We start from the raw sequence: 16,715 nt of genomic DNA on the forward strand, positions 1-16,715 counted from the left end.
CGGCTCAAAAGATGGTGATAAAGTTGCGGCAGCATGCTGTACATCTAATCACTGTTCCTCTATCCGACTTCCAGATGTTGCCTCCATTTTCTCTGCGGAATCTTGTGCTATCGGTCTGGCTCTTGACCACATCGAAGAACACCGCATTGAAAAGGCAATAATCTGTTCAGACTCTCTTTCGGTTCTTCAGGCTTTGAAATCAAGATGTCCTAGAAATGCTCTAATCCAAAATCTTTTAATCCAAACATTTCGATTATCTTCTAAAACTCAAATTACTTATCTCTGGATTCCCAGTCATGTGGGTATAAAGGGGAATGAACAGGCTGATAAAGCAGCTAAGACTGCTCTTCGCCTAGCACAAACAGATTTGAAACTACCATACACCGACATCAAACTTTCAATTCAGTCAGCCATCAAACACCATTGGAAACAAAGGTGGTATACCGAAACAAACAATAAACTGTTTAAAATTCAACCTACACTTAATCCTAAACTGTCCAGTCGGAGAGACCGCAGAGAGGAAGTTGTTCTCTCTCGGCTCCGAACTGGACACACATATTTTACACATTCCTATCTATTGAGAGGGGAGGATCCTCTCACATGAAATGCATGTGATTCTCCTGTCACAGTGGAGCATATTTTAGTGCACTGTATTGATTTTAAGCACATACGAGATAAGCACTACGATGTCTCCGACATGTACACTTTGTTTCATGCCGTGATACATAGTCGTATTTTTAATTATCTCAAAGAAATCGGTATTTTAGATAAGATATGAACGTTTTTCTCATCATATCATCGTATCAACTCAACATTTCATCGTTTCATCAACATTTTGCATGAGTTTTTTCGTGTGTTTTAGCAAAAACTATTTAATCCCATGCAAACCTTTTTTTATCAAATAAACGTTTACAACCTGTGTTTTAATCCTTACTTGCCTTTTCTTACCCTGATCTTTTATCCTGATATTAATGCCTGGCTTGTAGTTTGGCCCTAAATGACCTTAGTTGTCGATGGGCCGTAAAACTCAAACAAACAAACAAACGTAGTGACAAAATGTAAATATAACAATATAAAGGCTTCTATTCTGTATACACTTGCGTTGATGAGTACCAATCAACATAGTTTTTTTTCAGTATTTATTTGGTTCGATCTACACCAATGAGAAATAAGTTATGCATTTGCATTTAGATTGCTATAAATTACATCAATGACTTTGTCTGAATACAAAACTGTGGTACCATGAGGGTTCATATGGGAGTTACAGCTTTTGTTAAGTAGAGGTTAATGATATGCATATAAAATGAACATCAGAGGACCAAATATTAATCATTGGAGTACACCAAAGAATTACTCAAAGAAATCTTAAAATTTGATGTCTGAAATCGATCGGAGAAAACCTTTGAAAAAAAAAGTTATTGCATTTCCAGTGCAGCCGTATAATTGAAGTGTTTGTAATAAAATGTTGCGGTTGACCAGGTCAAAAGCCTTGCGAAAATAAAGCGATGAAATAATTGTAAGAAAACCTTTGCCTGTTAGTAATTGACAAAATTAATAATAACAATTTCGATATGTTTTTTTGTATATAAGTGTAGCAGGAAGTTCATTTGCTACGTTTTACCTATACATTTGTGGTCACAATATGTCGTTATGTATACTATTGAGACAAATTGAGAATAATATGCTTTTGATACCGTTTTGGATCACAAATGGAACCCTATCAGACACCTCTACTGGGCCACTTTGATTTCAACATAGCAAACGCCCCTGGGACCTTTTGATTTTTTAAACTCTTTTTAAAGCGATGGCAATGATGTTGCTACATATACCATTAGTTTTCATTAAATGTATGGTTCGTGGGCAAATTTCCTTAGTTCGTGAAAGAGGTCCTTTTTAGTATTAATATATCCGGGACACAGGCTAATTTTAAGTTAATAACCTGTATGAAGTAATGTATTCAAACGATATACTTACGAGATAAATTAATTAACAAAGTCGAACTTTGATAGACATGGACCTGGAACAAACTATTCATAGTATATACAGCTAGAGTATACGTACACCGCGGGTGTTCTGGTTGGGTTGCGCGCAATACCTTAAATGTCCAAACTGGCAAAATGAATGCGTTATTATACCAAGCTCCCATGGATGGCCTGATAAAACGTTGAAAGACGAAAAGGTATGATATGACTGTTATATGAACCCTGTTGGTGATAAAATGAAAGGATACTCGATCATTCTCTCGTCCACGTACATTGTTTAGCTGTCATTCATTACGAAAACGGTTTATTTAATTCTATGGAAAAGAACCCATATCGTTGTAGCATAATACTCACACATTTCTGTGTTACTTGCTTTGTTTGAATATTTTAATAGCTCGTGTAAAGGGTTGACGTTGTACATATTTATCAAAATGACAATGTTTCTAGGGAGGGTTCACGAGGGAAATCAAATGAAACTATATTTCAGCACGAATATTCTTTCGATTTTCTATAGTCGACTTTATTGAAATAGTGCAAAAGGATTCAAGAAAGAAAATTGTACAAACAAACTATGTCGCCACAAGCCTCAGTATGTACAATTTTACGACTAATGACCCCATTGCATATAGCGTATTACTATCAGACCGAAGATTACAGAAGATACATCAATATAAACATCTAAATCATGTTTGGGGCTCCACCTTACTTCAGAAGTCCAAGTAAGCTTGTGTAATTAGGGCTTTTCACCATTTTGGTGAAAAGACCTATTGTTTTTGTTCTGTTTTTTATTATAATTATTATTATTATTCTGCACTTATTTTGTGTCCAAAAGATCTTCGAAATGGTAAGAGGTATGCCAATGGCTTTATTGTTATATTGTATGGCATGAGTTGAAGAGGTGACCGCAACATTTTTAAGTAGGTCAAATATCCAAGATGGCCGCCATGACGTCATACCTAAAAAGTTTAAAACAGCCATAACTCAAAAACTCTTTAAGATACAGCAAATATTTTTGATGTTTAATATAGATCATATAATATACTAACTTTTATTCAATTACAGCAATTAGGTCAAAGGTCAAATACAAAAGCTCGCTATGGGATCAAAGTTCACGAAGTTTTATTTTTTTGATTTTGCGAAATTTCTTTTTACATATCGATGCAGAATGTCATTCTGATGAATTTGGTATCTTTTATTTTTCGGTACCACTTCCGGTTAATGCTGTATGCCATTTTGAACATTCCTTTGATCTTTGCGAAATTCCCGCCAAAATGTTTAACATTATATATTGTCGAACTGAATGACTAATATAGTCTACAATTGCTATAGAAAAGACCCCTCTAATATTCTCTAACGTTTGATATGATTTTCATCATCATCAAAAAAACAAAATGGCCGCTATGACGTCATATCTTAAAATTTAAAAATGCTTATTACTTACTAACAGTTCTTTTCACAGAGTTCATCCAATAATATTTTTTGCAGATAATCTTCAGCGTAAACTTTTTCTCTCTACATGTTATTACAAAAAATGGCAACTTCCGGTTTTCGGTAAGGGTCAAATGTTAAAGGTCCTGTTTTAAACAATAAACTTCAAAACTTTTCTCTTAAGTTTTTAAGGTCTTGGATCATCATATTTCATATATAAGATGTCCAGGGGATGGGCTATAAAGTCATCTGATGATGGTGGGCTCAAAATGTCAACTTCCGGTTGGAAGTACGGGTCAAATTTGAAGCCGTAGTCTCCATTTTATTTCATATTTCTTCTTGAGACAGAGGTTAATCTGTGCAAAGAAAGATAGCTGCCCCTAAAAACCTATGTAACAGTATATTTCTTTATAAGTGATTACCCTTGTTCATATGTTGGTAAGTCGTGAAGTTAATCACTAATTCAAAGTGGGAATTTGGAATTATGAATTGGATTAAGATGAGAGTTCTCTTCGGCTGATCAAACTTCATGCAGATCTTCACTAAAACACTTTTATTCAGGGCTGAAAGTCAAGGTCATTTATTGGTTACAACTTCAAAACCCATGAACTAAATATAGTGAAAAGCCTGCCAAATTGTCTATGACATCCATCAAAAGTATATCCATCGCAAAAACTCCCTTACGTTGTATTCCTCACGTTCCGATTCCGAACTCGGAGACACTAGCAGACGTGACACATCATTGGTTTACCATTGGGCAGTTAAATAGAACCAGATAGGCCATCGAAACTGGATAATCAAGAATATGTATGGTGTCTGCCACGGAATGATCGGATACTTCCGGGAGTACAACCAATCTCTCATGTTATCTTTGTTGATGATTGTCAAAAAGAAAGTCAAAGTAAATAAATTTATTTTACTTGACTGATATATTTATTATATCCTTTCGATAACAATGGTCGTTGCAATCAATCACAGGCCGTCTTAAAAACCCGGATAATTTTATTTTCGGACATATTATATTCACAGTATTTCGTTAGAAAAAAATTTGCGAGGATTCATGTAACTTATATTTATTTGAATTTGTTTTTAGACTATTTCTACTGCCACTTTGCCACTCTACCATCATATCAACGACATAACCATTAGTCACTACTTATACAGACAACGAAAACTTAATATTAAATAGGCACTGCATACAGAATATTCGAATACTGTTCCATTATTCATTCCGTGAAAGTCACATCTGTCAGCCAACATAACATTAATATACGAATAACATTTTGGATGCTGGAAGATTATATTTTCGTTTCCATGCCTGAATGTGCAAACGAGCTATGTACTTTTACAAAGTGATATACCAGTAAAATGAAAACGTAATGTTTATCCTGTTGTATAAGTTGATAAGAAATCAAATGCCTAAAAGGCATGGTAAGTTTCGACATCCATTTTTTTTTCTAAAAATGAAAAGCTTGCAACAGTTCACTACATAGTGAATGTATAAATATATTTTTTAAAATAGTTAGCAGTAAGATCGCGTCGTCTTTAATGACTCTCACACATACTGAATACCTGTTAACTTAACTAGTTTAATATACCGATGTAAACTTAAATATTAATTTAACAAAATAAAAAAAAACCACTTAAAAATACCTTCAACAAATTTCTGAAATGGAAACAAATCCCAACACATCTAATACTAACAGGGTTCCGTGCACTGGTACTCTCATGTGCGAGACAAATCTTCTCAAATGTCTTCATTTGGTGTGTTGAACGATGGTCAGTGTGGTAGTTATCTGCTGCTATATGTAATATGTCGTCTTGATTGGAGGACCTTGCCTTACTAAGTAAAAAACAAAATGATTCATGTTTTAAAAAAATGTCAGCAAATGTGTTTATTTCATTATTTATTTCTAAGCATTTTAAGTAAGAAGTGTATATAAAGCCTATTGACATATGTTAATTTATATTGTACTCTTAAGTAAGAGTAAACAAAACATTGTGATCAGTGAAAACATGACTATTAGAGGGCTCTGCTTAGATAAAAAAATTGAGTAGAAAATATAACACAAATAGACTTTACCATGATCAATTAATTTATTTAATTAGCTAGTTATATTTATCTATTTTAAGTTATTGACATTGTGTTAAACATAAACATTTAAAATGACAAAATGGCAAACTAGACTTGGAAAAAATACAATATAACACTTACATGAAAAATTGTCATTTTTTCTCAAAATCAGTCGTTTCCGTTCATTTTCTATTTCCTCTGAAAATATCGAGTTCGCACACGTGTGATACATGCATCATATAAAATATAATTAAATTAGATTCGCAATTACTCTCCACTACGATGTCCCACGATACGCTTCAAAACAAGCTCTAACAACACTCTATTCGGGGTCCCACTATCATGACCGTATGGTTAGTCAATCAGGTGTCGCTTATAAAATCTTGGGTGTGGTGGATTCTCTTGGAAATATAAATGACAACGAGTACGTTCCAAGGTGTTCCGATTCAGGGGTCGTGCTGGTGAACCCGAACGGGATGCTGTTGGATATTGTATTGGATCGTACCGTAGAGCATCGTAGTGAAACAGATTTGCAAGTCTAATTTTATTTATTTTACATCCACCTACTAGATGGAATGACTAAGTCATAACACAATGAGTGTCGGTATGCAAATCCATACATATGCGTTGATCTGACGAATCAGATCGCATTTGTTTGTTCCACAATGTTTCGCACACTCGTACTATTTGTCAACACTCGCACTGTAGTGTACCCGATCTGGAGTTGACCCTTCAAGATGGCGGCCGGTTCAGAAAAAGGTAGGTGTCGATTACAAAGTGAGGTTTCTGCAGAAATAAGGAGCCGATTTGCCCATAGTATGTCAAGATTTTGAAAGAATTTGACATGGAACACGCACATCCATTCCTCTGGATCCATCATTACGTTTAAAAATGGTTGTATCACTGCTCAGAAATAGGCTTTAGTTGCGATTTAAAAATCGAAGCCTAACAATCATTGTAAACATGCGATTTTCGGACGTTTTGATGCTTATATACCGAATGTTTCATCACGTATATCACAAAGTGGCGTTTCTACTTAATTCTGCCAAAGCACAATCATTTGGTCAACTTATTAATTAGTTATCGATGCTTAAACAATTTCGCATTTACATGGAGTGGACCCTGAAAATCTACGATCTTTTAATCACGGAGTGGACTCGAAATTTTGGGTACGGAGTATACTTTTTGGATACGGAGTGGACACATTTGGATACGGAGTGGACTGGGCAATTGTGATCTCAAGAGGCACATGGAAAGCCACTGACAGGAAGCATTAAAGTGTCCGAACTGTGACAAACATATTACTAGGGCCGATAGCAGATATAATAATAATTACATCCATCCATGTGTACGGTATGATATTCATATGAGTTGCATTAAATTACTTCCGTTTAACAATTATTGTATTAATTAATAATTGATGTTTGTAGGGGCCATGAGTTCGATGCAGTATAGTGGGGGAGGAGAAATAGGTTCCCATGTACCCATCTGGCAGTTTTTCGAAAATGTTTTTTTTTTGGACCGGTATGGTGTCTAGTTTCATTTTAAGCCTGTAGGCATTGCCAACTAATGCCCCATGGGGGTCATATGGCGGCCATCTCGGATTCCCGGTATCAAAGATGGTCAAAATGACACATTCCCATATATGCGCATAGATAGAGAACCAGACAACATTCAGAGGCAAATAAACACATTTTTTGATATGATTGAAACATGCTGAATACGATTAAATCATAATTTTAGTTTAGTTTAATAATAGAAGTTTAGGTCAGATTTTTTTTTTTAATTTGGTGTTGATATTTTTTACTTTACGCACGAGTGTTTACATTCGAGTTACCTCGGACATTTTCTTTTGAAACATGTGTAAAGACCGGGATACTCCAAATAGACTTGTCGTCGGCTTCTTCGTCTGCGAGGTCTGTTGCTGTTTCCTGCGACTCACCGTTGACATTTCTGATTCTGTCCTACATATAATATATTTTTAGATAGTAAATTGAGAGTTATATCTACATCCCGATAGTCTGTACATTACATACTTTGATTATATCACAGTATTTTGCAAAAACCATGAATGCGAGTCGTCACGTATGTCGTATGCTCAGGTAGTACCGTCGTTTGGTCAATGCGACCATACTTACAGTATCAATGACGTACAACCAATGAATGTTGATAATTTTTTATAGATCATGATTACATATTATGCATCTCCAACAAAGATTCTGGCGACTCGCAATGCATGGATGTTTGTGATAACAAATCAGTTGAAACACGTTCTATTACTAGAACAAATGGTAGAAAAACTTATGCCCAAGTAGTTTCTGACCATAGTTACTGTACTTCTACAAAGAATTCCACATTACAAGATCCAGCTATGGAATTTGAAGGACCTACAGGTCCATCATGTACTACTAGTGTACCTATTGAAGTCGAACCTTCAGTTTTCTAGTTCCGGGGTTAGCTAATGAATATACTTCACATGTTCAATATCTTTCTCCTAATAGAGATACACTAATTGTAGATGGTAATAACTTCCATATTGAACAAGTGCCATCAGATGGCAACTGTTTTTTCCACTCACTTGCAAAATTCTTTGACAACAAAAGTCATTCATTTCTAAGAAATTTTATTTGTTCAGAAATATACAGCAATTATACAATTTATCAGGACCAAATATTTCTTCATCACAGTACTAACACCACCAAGCAGCTGTACTGCAACAAAATAGTAATCTCAAATGGTTGGGCAACAGCATGTAAAATTATGGCTGCATCAATATTTCTGGACTTCAATATCAACATATACATGCTGACAACACACTCTGGGAAAGCCATAAAAACAACATACAGACTATGTCCTATCAATCGTGCTTGTTCAACAATCCATTTATTGATATCCAATAATCATTTTCAAGCTTTGAAGTTATTTTCCTCAAAATCAAGCAATCCGATTAGCATTAACAATTCAAAACAAAAAGAATATCTTAAAACAAGATACACTGTCTATCCAAAGATAACCAAAAAACATCCAAAGACAGTTTCTCAACTGGAAAAGAACAAACACGAAAAACACTGTAACCAGGCTTCATTCTTCAGGAAGAAAAAAAAACAGACAAAACCGGGCAGGCTGACCAAAGAAGTCAACAGGAACAACAATTGGTAGTCAAACAAAAGCATGCAAACTTAATTCAGGTAAAAAAAGAAACAATTTAAGAAAACACAAACGTACAGGCTAAAACAATGCATCTACAACACACGAATTAAATTTGTCAAAGCAACACATACATTTCAAACATTCTGCAGTTTCTACAAATAAAACTACAGTGGTACATCATGGATTAAGTAACAATGATAGATCATCACAAGCAAATGGCAAAAAACTTGGCCTACGCTTTGAACATAAATAGTTTTCCTAGATTACCTGAAGAAATCCACATTATACGTGTTCATCGTCAATGTAAAAATGTCACTCTCAAAAAAATAGGGTACGCCGTGATTTTGTACAAAATACTTTAGAATGGTTACAAAACCATAATCCAGTTTATTCAGACAGTATTATCTGTCAAAGAAGACTTTCACAATTAACCGTGACAGGGAATTACAATCAGTACCAACAGTTCAGTTCCAATAACACACAGCACGCACTTGTGACCAGGGGTCAGCAAATGAACATGGTGATATTGACGACACTAACCAAACTGCCTCCTCTGTAATTTCCCTTAATCAATTACTATCCCTTAGCCAACTAGGGACAACCAGCCTGTTTCAGAGTTCTTTTTTTTACCCTTGCATCCCCATGCCTTTTCCCTTGGGGCTCAAGTGATTCCTTTATTAATCGTCCAAGAACATGCAGTTCCTTGTCAAACTGGGCAAATAATTTATTATGGTATCAAGATGGTCGCTTTGCAAAACATCACATTTTCCAATCTATTGCACATAATATGATAATTAGAAAAAGGACGATTGAACAAGGAAATTTTATTGTGCAACAAAAAATAGGAGAAGATCAATTTTCTATATCAAATATCAAAGAGCAGTTAGAAAAAAAGTGGTTCCTGATTCAGTAAAAAAGTCTGTATCTTAGAGCAAATTTTAGGGACACAGAGACGCAAAGAATTAAGAGATATAATAAAATACAAAATCAACGACGGCCAGGGATTACCATCTTGTTTTCGCTACTGGCAGTTGTGCCGAGTTCTACTTCAATCCCTTAAAGCGTCTTTTACGTGTATACATTAAAGATACAACTGGGCAAGATATAGATTTAAATGATAAAACATTTTGTCTAAAGCTCTCCAAGAAAACACACGCATTGTTGCAGACTATTTTGATAAGATAACAGGTAATTGTTTCAAAGAAGTTCTTGCCCCTGTGCTTGAAGTACATATATTTTGGTATCGTCAAGAGTTTGTCAAATCGAGAGGTATGATCCATTGGCATGGACTCTGTTGGAGGTCTGACAAGGACCATAATAACCTTATGTTCGAGTCCATTCAGAAAGGTACGCCCTTCGAGGACGTATCAAGTGAACTTTCTGAATGGGCTCAGCATGAGTTCAAAATGACCGCTTGTCATCCTGCTGGTACAGATGACAGTGGTCTTCCAAGGAAAGAATTTTGGACCCCACACGAAGGTTCAGCAGAGGCACCCCCACTTAATAAAAACCCTTTAATGAATCTTGTAATGGGTGTAAGCTCTAATCAATAACCTATTCTAGAAGATCACCTTCTACTAACCAACAAAGTTATACATAGATGCTCAGACTATTGTTTGAGAATTTCAAAACGAAAAAAATCACCAGAAAAAGAATGTCGTTTAGAATTCGGCAGTATTCCACACCCCGGTAAAGTACTGAGAACGGCTCCCGCTATAGTTAGTGACAAAAATGGTTCACCAAGACTAGATATGGTCCGAGACCACCCAATGCTTGTGCAACATAGCCAATATCACACACAAGTGTGGTGTGCAAATGGTGATATTTCCATCATTTTGTCAAAAATGATCCTCAGAATCCTTCAGTTAATGACATCATGGCAACAGAAAAGTATGTAACTAGCTACGCCTGCAAGGGAGGGGAATCAACAGGGGCCGTAGTTGATTTTTTCAACGATATGATTAATTCCAGTAGTGAAAATGATTCCTCCGAAAAATCGTTATGTACTAGATTACTTATGCAAACAACAGAAAGTGATATTTCTGCTGTAGAAGCATCATTTAAACTTTGTAGCTTACCACTTTATAGGTGCAGTCATAGCTTTCAAAATGTCAGCTTGAGTGGTTCTCGTGTTCTTGAAAAAACTGGGAAAACCTAACAAAAAACATCATTAGATAAATATCCTGACCAGAGGATGCAACAGAATCATGGTATGGGTTTATATGTAAATCTGGATGTGTGTCAGTTATATCTGACAACAACATTTACAGTACCTGGCCTCTCACAGAAAAATATTCCAGTACCATGCATTGGCCTAAATGGAGAAAAAATAGCGACATAAAGAATGACAACATTTTCTGGGTACCGTTTCACAAAGCTTCGTAACTTACGAATTTTCGTAACTTTTGCGTAAGTCATATTTACGAATTACTAAGCGTTTCACAAAACTTCATAACTTACGAACGTTTGTAAGTTACGTCAAAAATCTTGCGTAATTTTACGCCAACTCTACCCTGTCGTAACTTGTACGTAAGAACAAAGATGGCGTCTTACTTGTTGTTTGAAGAAGGGCAAAGGATAGCGTTTAGGAGAGAAGGAGTATTTAGGGACAGAACGATGGTATTATATGTAATGGACGATGTAGATATTTTTCAAGATATCGTTTGGATAGAAGAAGCATCATTGATTTAATAGAAGATTTGGAGCCATTGATTACAACACAGACATATCGTTCGCATGCAATATCGCCATCGACACAAGTCCTCGTTGCATTGCGATATTTTGCTAAAGGAGGGTTCCTTTCAGAGATCGGGGATACTCATGGTGTGAGTCGGTCTTCTGTAAGCCGCATCGTGACTTCTGTGACAGATGCGGTGATACAGAAGAAAGGCAACGCCATCAGTTTCCCCGATCATTCCATGATCCGACGCACCAAAGAGGCATTTTATGATATTGCTCAATTTCCGAACGTTGTCGGCGCTGTCGACGGGACTCTCATTCCAATCATATCCCCCAGCAGAGACGAGCATGTTTATGTATGTAGGAAGGGGTATCATGCCATCAACGTCCAAGGTGTCGTCGACGCCGAGATGAGGTAAACATAACGCCAGCGCATGCGTACTTATAAGCTAGTAAACCACAGGGATTCACGCTATTACTTCCACCAAACGCAATCTTCTGTGAAGTTCATAAAATACGTAGAAAATTTTGTAAAAAACACTTAATACCATGATCATTCACGTCTGTTGTAATCATAAAGAATATATATGATTATGCACGCTCTATAGGTAAATAAAACCAAGTGAGTGAAAGAAACGAGAAACCCGAGTTAGATATGGTAGCAATATACAGTAGATTTTGTAGAGTTTTGAAAAATATGGCCCATGGTTTATAAACACAGGTAGCCTACATGTATATCGCAGTTAAATTGTGGATATATGCGTGCGTTTTTTTATGCAAGCCTTTGAAACCCGTGGTAACCAAAGCAATAATTATTGAAAAAGAAATGAAATTTTTTCACAAAACCACACCCCTATCAGAAACATACAGTATACGTTATACATGATTGTGCCCCTATGGACAATTTTTTTTAACAATAAAAACATCATCCACTCGATAGCTGAAATGAACCTACTTCAACTTAATTTGGAACATAAATATATCTAGTTTTTTTTTTCTTCTGTTTGATTAGAATTGTCTCCAAAAAACAACAAACAATTGTGTATCCGGAACCAAGTGTTATATATTTTATATCATAAATGCAGACACATGTAATTATATATATAGATTCTACATTGTATAAGACAGTTATATGTCTCACTTTTTTGTAATTTTTTCTAACATTTTACATAGAACACATACATACACTTCCATATGCACCAATCCATAACACATCAAACATCAAGGTGTACAACTGTACATAGAGGATCTTACATGAGTGGCTATGTGATATGAAATGAGTTCAATAATTTGATATCCAACAAGCCTTAAGGCGAGTGGTATAACAAATTATTTAACGAGTTTGATAAATTTTGTATCACATAGTCACGAGTGTAAGATTCTTTTCATCACATAACTTTTATTAAAGGCCCACTACCTTTCCGAAACGGCTTTTAATTTTTAAAATGGGAATGTAAAACAAGATCGATAATTTTGTAGAGTCTTAAAAATTATTAACTTACCGTTAATACTACATTTATTATCACCTTCTGAACGATTTGATTAAAATAAATAAAATGTTTATTTTCATAACGCGGGTCGTATTATGTTTCCCGCCGTCGTCCTAAATACCGCGCGTTAGTTGACTATCACTGCGCCAGACGGCAAAACAGCGAATTGACTTTCCACTGTTTTCATATATTACGCATGCAATCTTGCATATGTTTGGTGTCGTAACCTTATTTTAGATCATCGGTATGCATTTTCTGGTGTTATTAATGTTTTTTAAGAAACCTTTATATTTTGCTCCGGAAAGGTTATGGGCCTTTTATAGAAAGAAAAATTAAACATTAAATTTCGTCTCTATATAAAACAGTAAACATTTGGCTCGGATTTGATGTTTTCGTCTACCAAGATAATAATTTATCACATGGTTGTATTATATGGCTGAACGGGCTAGTTATGTGATAAATACATATACATGTATAACTTGACATAGCATGTTATAACCTGGTATAACATAAACATGTATGCATAGCTTTAATGACACAACATACATGAAGGCATGCATAAATACATTCATGCATGAATAAATTACATGCACATACAATAACACATGTATAATGACACAGCATAAAATACATACACATAGCATAACATACATAGATAGTGTCGTAACAATTCCTTGCATTCCTATAAGCAATGTATAAATTGTCTCCTTTCCCCTATTACATAAATTACACATAGGACTAAAATTTATTTCTATCTTATGAAGGAAGGGATTTATAACTAATATATGATGAATAATTCAGACTTGAAACCATATGAATTATTTTTAAAATCTTGAAAAACGAATATGAAAATATGGCAAATAAGTTGGGTTTTAATTATTGAACAATTACCATATCAATGTCAAGTCATTATTTCATGAAATATGACAAAAATGGAAGACTACTAATTACGGTTTGAATCAATAAGTAATATTTTTCTCCGTTGAATGAGTTACTATTTGTTCTTGTAATTCTAAAAATACACAATTTACTTAATGAATATATCATTTCTCCATATATATAAGAGTAATTCATATATTATTTCTAATAAAAAAAATTGTTACAATATAGATTTTATGAGATTAACATTTTTCTCAACAATTGATTCTAAATACTAAATTTTTTAATAAATGGCACAAATAATTCCTACATTTACAAATAATTTAACATATTTTGTTGTAGATTTACAAATGCCGTTGCAAAATGGCCAGGGTCCGTGCACGATAGCTTTATATGGACAAATTCCACCCTTTGTCGTAGAGTTGAGAGAGGAGAAGTAGATGGATGGCTGTTGGGGGATTCAGGATATCCCTTACGGCCATGGCTTTTAACTCCTGTCCTTAATCCCTCCACAGCCGGTCAACATAATTACAACCACGCACACATCAAAACCAGAAACGTCATAGAAAGACCCTTTGGCTTGTGCAAATCCAGATTCAGGCACCACAAATCTAGCTATGCATTTACAAATATCAATAATTTAATATGTAACTCTATACATCAATTACAAGCAATTGGAACAGTTGACTTAAATGTTATTGTATTATACATATATCATCATATTGAAGAGATTATCTTAAGCAAATTGAATTATAAGGATTAATTTGAATATATTTTTTATGTTATGGAGATATAACACAAAAATCTGAATGTACTCTCATCATAAACCGCTTCGCGGTTTATTTAGAGTACACTCAGATTTTTGTGTTATATCTCCATAACATAAAAAATCTATTCAAGTTAATCCTTAAATTAAATCCTGAAAATTGGTCTATTGAATAAAACAAGATTACCATTACATTTTATGTCCAAAAAATAAAAAGTTTGATAAATTGCCAGGGTCTCTTTTACAGATGTTTACATAAATCAACGGGATGCTTAATGTCTAATCCAACAAAGTGTTGCAAAATGATCTATGCAGTTTGTATATTACATAACATCTGCATCAACAAGAACATACCTATGCCAGAGGACGACGGAAATTCTGAAGATGGTGATGCCGAGCTACGCCATATATACAGAGAGCACCATGATGGACAGACCACCAGAAACAATCTAATTGCCAATAGGTTTATGTGAGAGTATTTTACAAGGTACAGATATATTGATTTATAACCATTTATGTGAGAGTATTTTAGAAGGTACAGATAAATTGATTTATAACTAAACACCTTATAAGATAAAGGAAACAATGAAGTTGCCATTTGTAACATCGCCTCTAATTGGATTATATAATGGTGTAACGATTTCACAGGAATTATGAAAATGCTTCCAAAAATCTAACAACTATGAAAATTGAAAAAATCTAACAACTATAAAAATTGAATCACTGGCGACAACATCAATGAGGATTCCTCTACACTAGATTGGTTACTGTAAAACTGGCGAAAGATAGCTGTTTTCTCCTCTTCCATTTTCAGCATCTTCTCTAATATCTCCACCTTTCTTTTTTTTAATTTCAACTTTTCTTTTTCAATCTCCAGGATGTCACTGGATGGAAACTATAATGGCAGTTTCGGACACTTCCTTTTGGGCACTGGAAGAAAAACAAATTTTGCATTGAACTCGTATACATGTACTATTTAACTCAAGTCATGAAGTTTATGTTTCCAGTGTAAACTTTAATTTAAAACAAGAGGCCCGGTTAGAATATATAATGAAACAAATTAAAGACATATAAACACTATATGCTGGGCATTGAAGTTGGTCAGTGATTTATAAATTTCACTTTTTAGACAAAGAAGAGTATTTGCTTCCATCAAACCTGGAAACTTAGAAGTAATTTTTGTAATCTTAATCCTTTTGACCCTGTTAGGTCCTGCCCCTCTGGTCCTCCAGGAGGCTGGTCCCCCAGAGGGTCATCGAGGACTGATATTGATGTTAAAATGCTATATCTTAGGCTAAAAATTCTAATCAAGTTTGACTAATTTCTTATGAAAATTAATGTTCACAAATATGTTTTTCCTATATAAACTAAAGTAAACTTTATATACCCCTCCCCAGGGGATAACGTGAGACCCCAAGGTCATATAATTCACAATTTTTTATAAATCACCTTAAGACCTTTCCATCTAAAATAATTTGATTCTACTATTTCCAGAATTTTAGAAGATTTTTTAAGTTTTAGCCTATTTGACCCTTTTTTAGCCCCGCCCCTCTGCCCCAAGGGGTCGGCCAGGACCAATATGGATATGATATTAAAATGCTATCTCAGGCTAATAATTTTTACCAAGTTGGACTCATTTCCAATGAAAATTGAGCAGAAAATGCTCATTAATGTGTTTTTCCTATATAAAATATAGTAAACTTAACCTCCTACCTCCCCAGGGGGAAACTAGAGACCCCAGGGTCATATAATTCACAATTTTTGTAAAGGACCTTAAGACCTTTCTATCTATGAAGAGTATTTGATTCTACCACATCTGTGAGTAGAGAAGAAGATTTTTGAAATTTTACTCAATTTTACCCCTTTTGGTCCCTCCCACAGCCCCCTGGGGGTGGGGACCATATAATTCACAATTTTGAATTACCTGAGAGATTGATCCAGAGTATAAATAGGAAAGATGGCTGCATCATTATATTTAATTTATACATGTATGATCGCATGTAAGATATTATACCTTCAACAACTCTCTTCTTGCTAGGTGTAGCTGCAGATACAGTACATGTATTCGGTTCTGAAAGTAAAGCTTAACACATAAGACATATCAAATTAATTGAAAAAAAAATTATTTTCATTTTGTTGAATGTTGTGTAAACTGCATTGTATACAGATATTTTAGATTAAGTTCAATGATATTTAAGCATTGAACTGCATCCATTTGGCAATTATGAGAGTAATGGAATTATTAAGGATAGTTGTCAATACATAAA

General features: G+C 34.7%; 2 protein-coding genes across 2 annotated transcripts in view; one reads left to right on the plus strand and one right to left on the minus strand.

The window, feature by feature from the left end:
- Positions 1-16,715, minus strand: part of LOC138329825 (tropomyosin-like) — a 1,360,115-nt gene that overhangs the window by 573,810 nt on the left and 769,590 nt on the right. The gene's annotated exons all lie outside the window — the stretch shown is intronic.
- LOC138328841 (putative nuclease HARBI1) lies at positions 10,997-14,901 on the plus strand. The gene is made up of 3 exons (XM_069275565.1): positions 10,997-11,728; positions 14,025-14,382; positions 14,812-14,901. The coding sequence occupies exons 1-3, from the start codon at positions 11,553-11,555 to the stop codon at positions 14,899-14,901; spliced, it is 624 nt and encodes a 207-aa protein (XP_069131666.1). The 5' UTR covers positions 10,997-11,552.

The sequence above is a fragment of the Argopecten irradians genome, chromosome 8 (genome assembly GCF_041381155.1).
Source record: "Argopecten irradians isolate NY chromosome 8, Ai_NY, whole genome shotgun sequence".
Lineage (NCBI taxonomy): Eukaryota > Metazoa > Mollusca > Bivalvia > Pectinida > Pectinidae > Argopecten > Argopecten irradians.

Excerpts from the sequence above, each read along its gene's own strand:
- LOC138328841 (XM_069275565.1), top strand. The coding sequence starts at position 11,553 with ATGATCCGACGCACCAAAGAGGCATTTTATGATATTGCTCAATTTCCG. Across the intron at positions 11,729-14,024 it reads GTCGTCGACGCCGAGATGAG|ATTTACAAATGCCGTTGCAA; the intron begins GTAAACATAACG and ends ATTTTGTTGTAG. Across the intron at positions 14,383-14,811 it reads CAGTTGACTTAAATGTTATT|AGGACGACGGAAATTCTGAA; the intron begins GTATTATACATA and ends TACCTATGCCAG.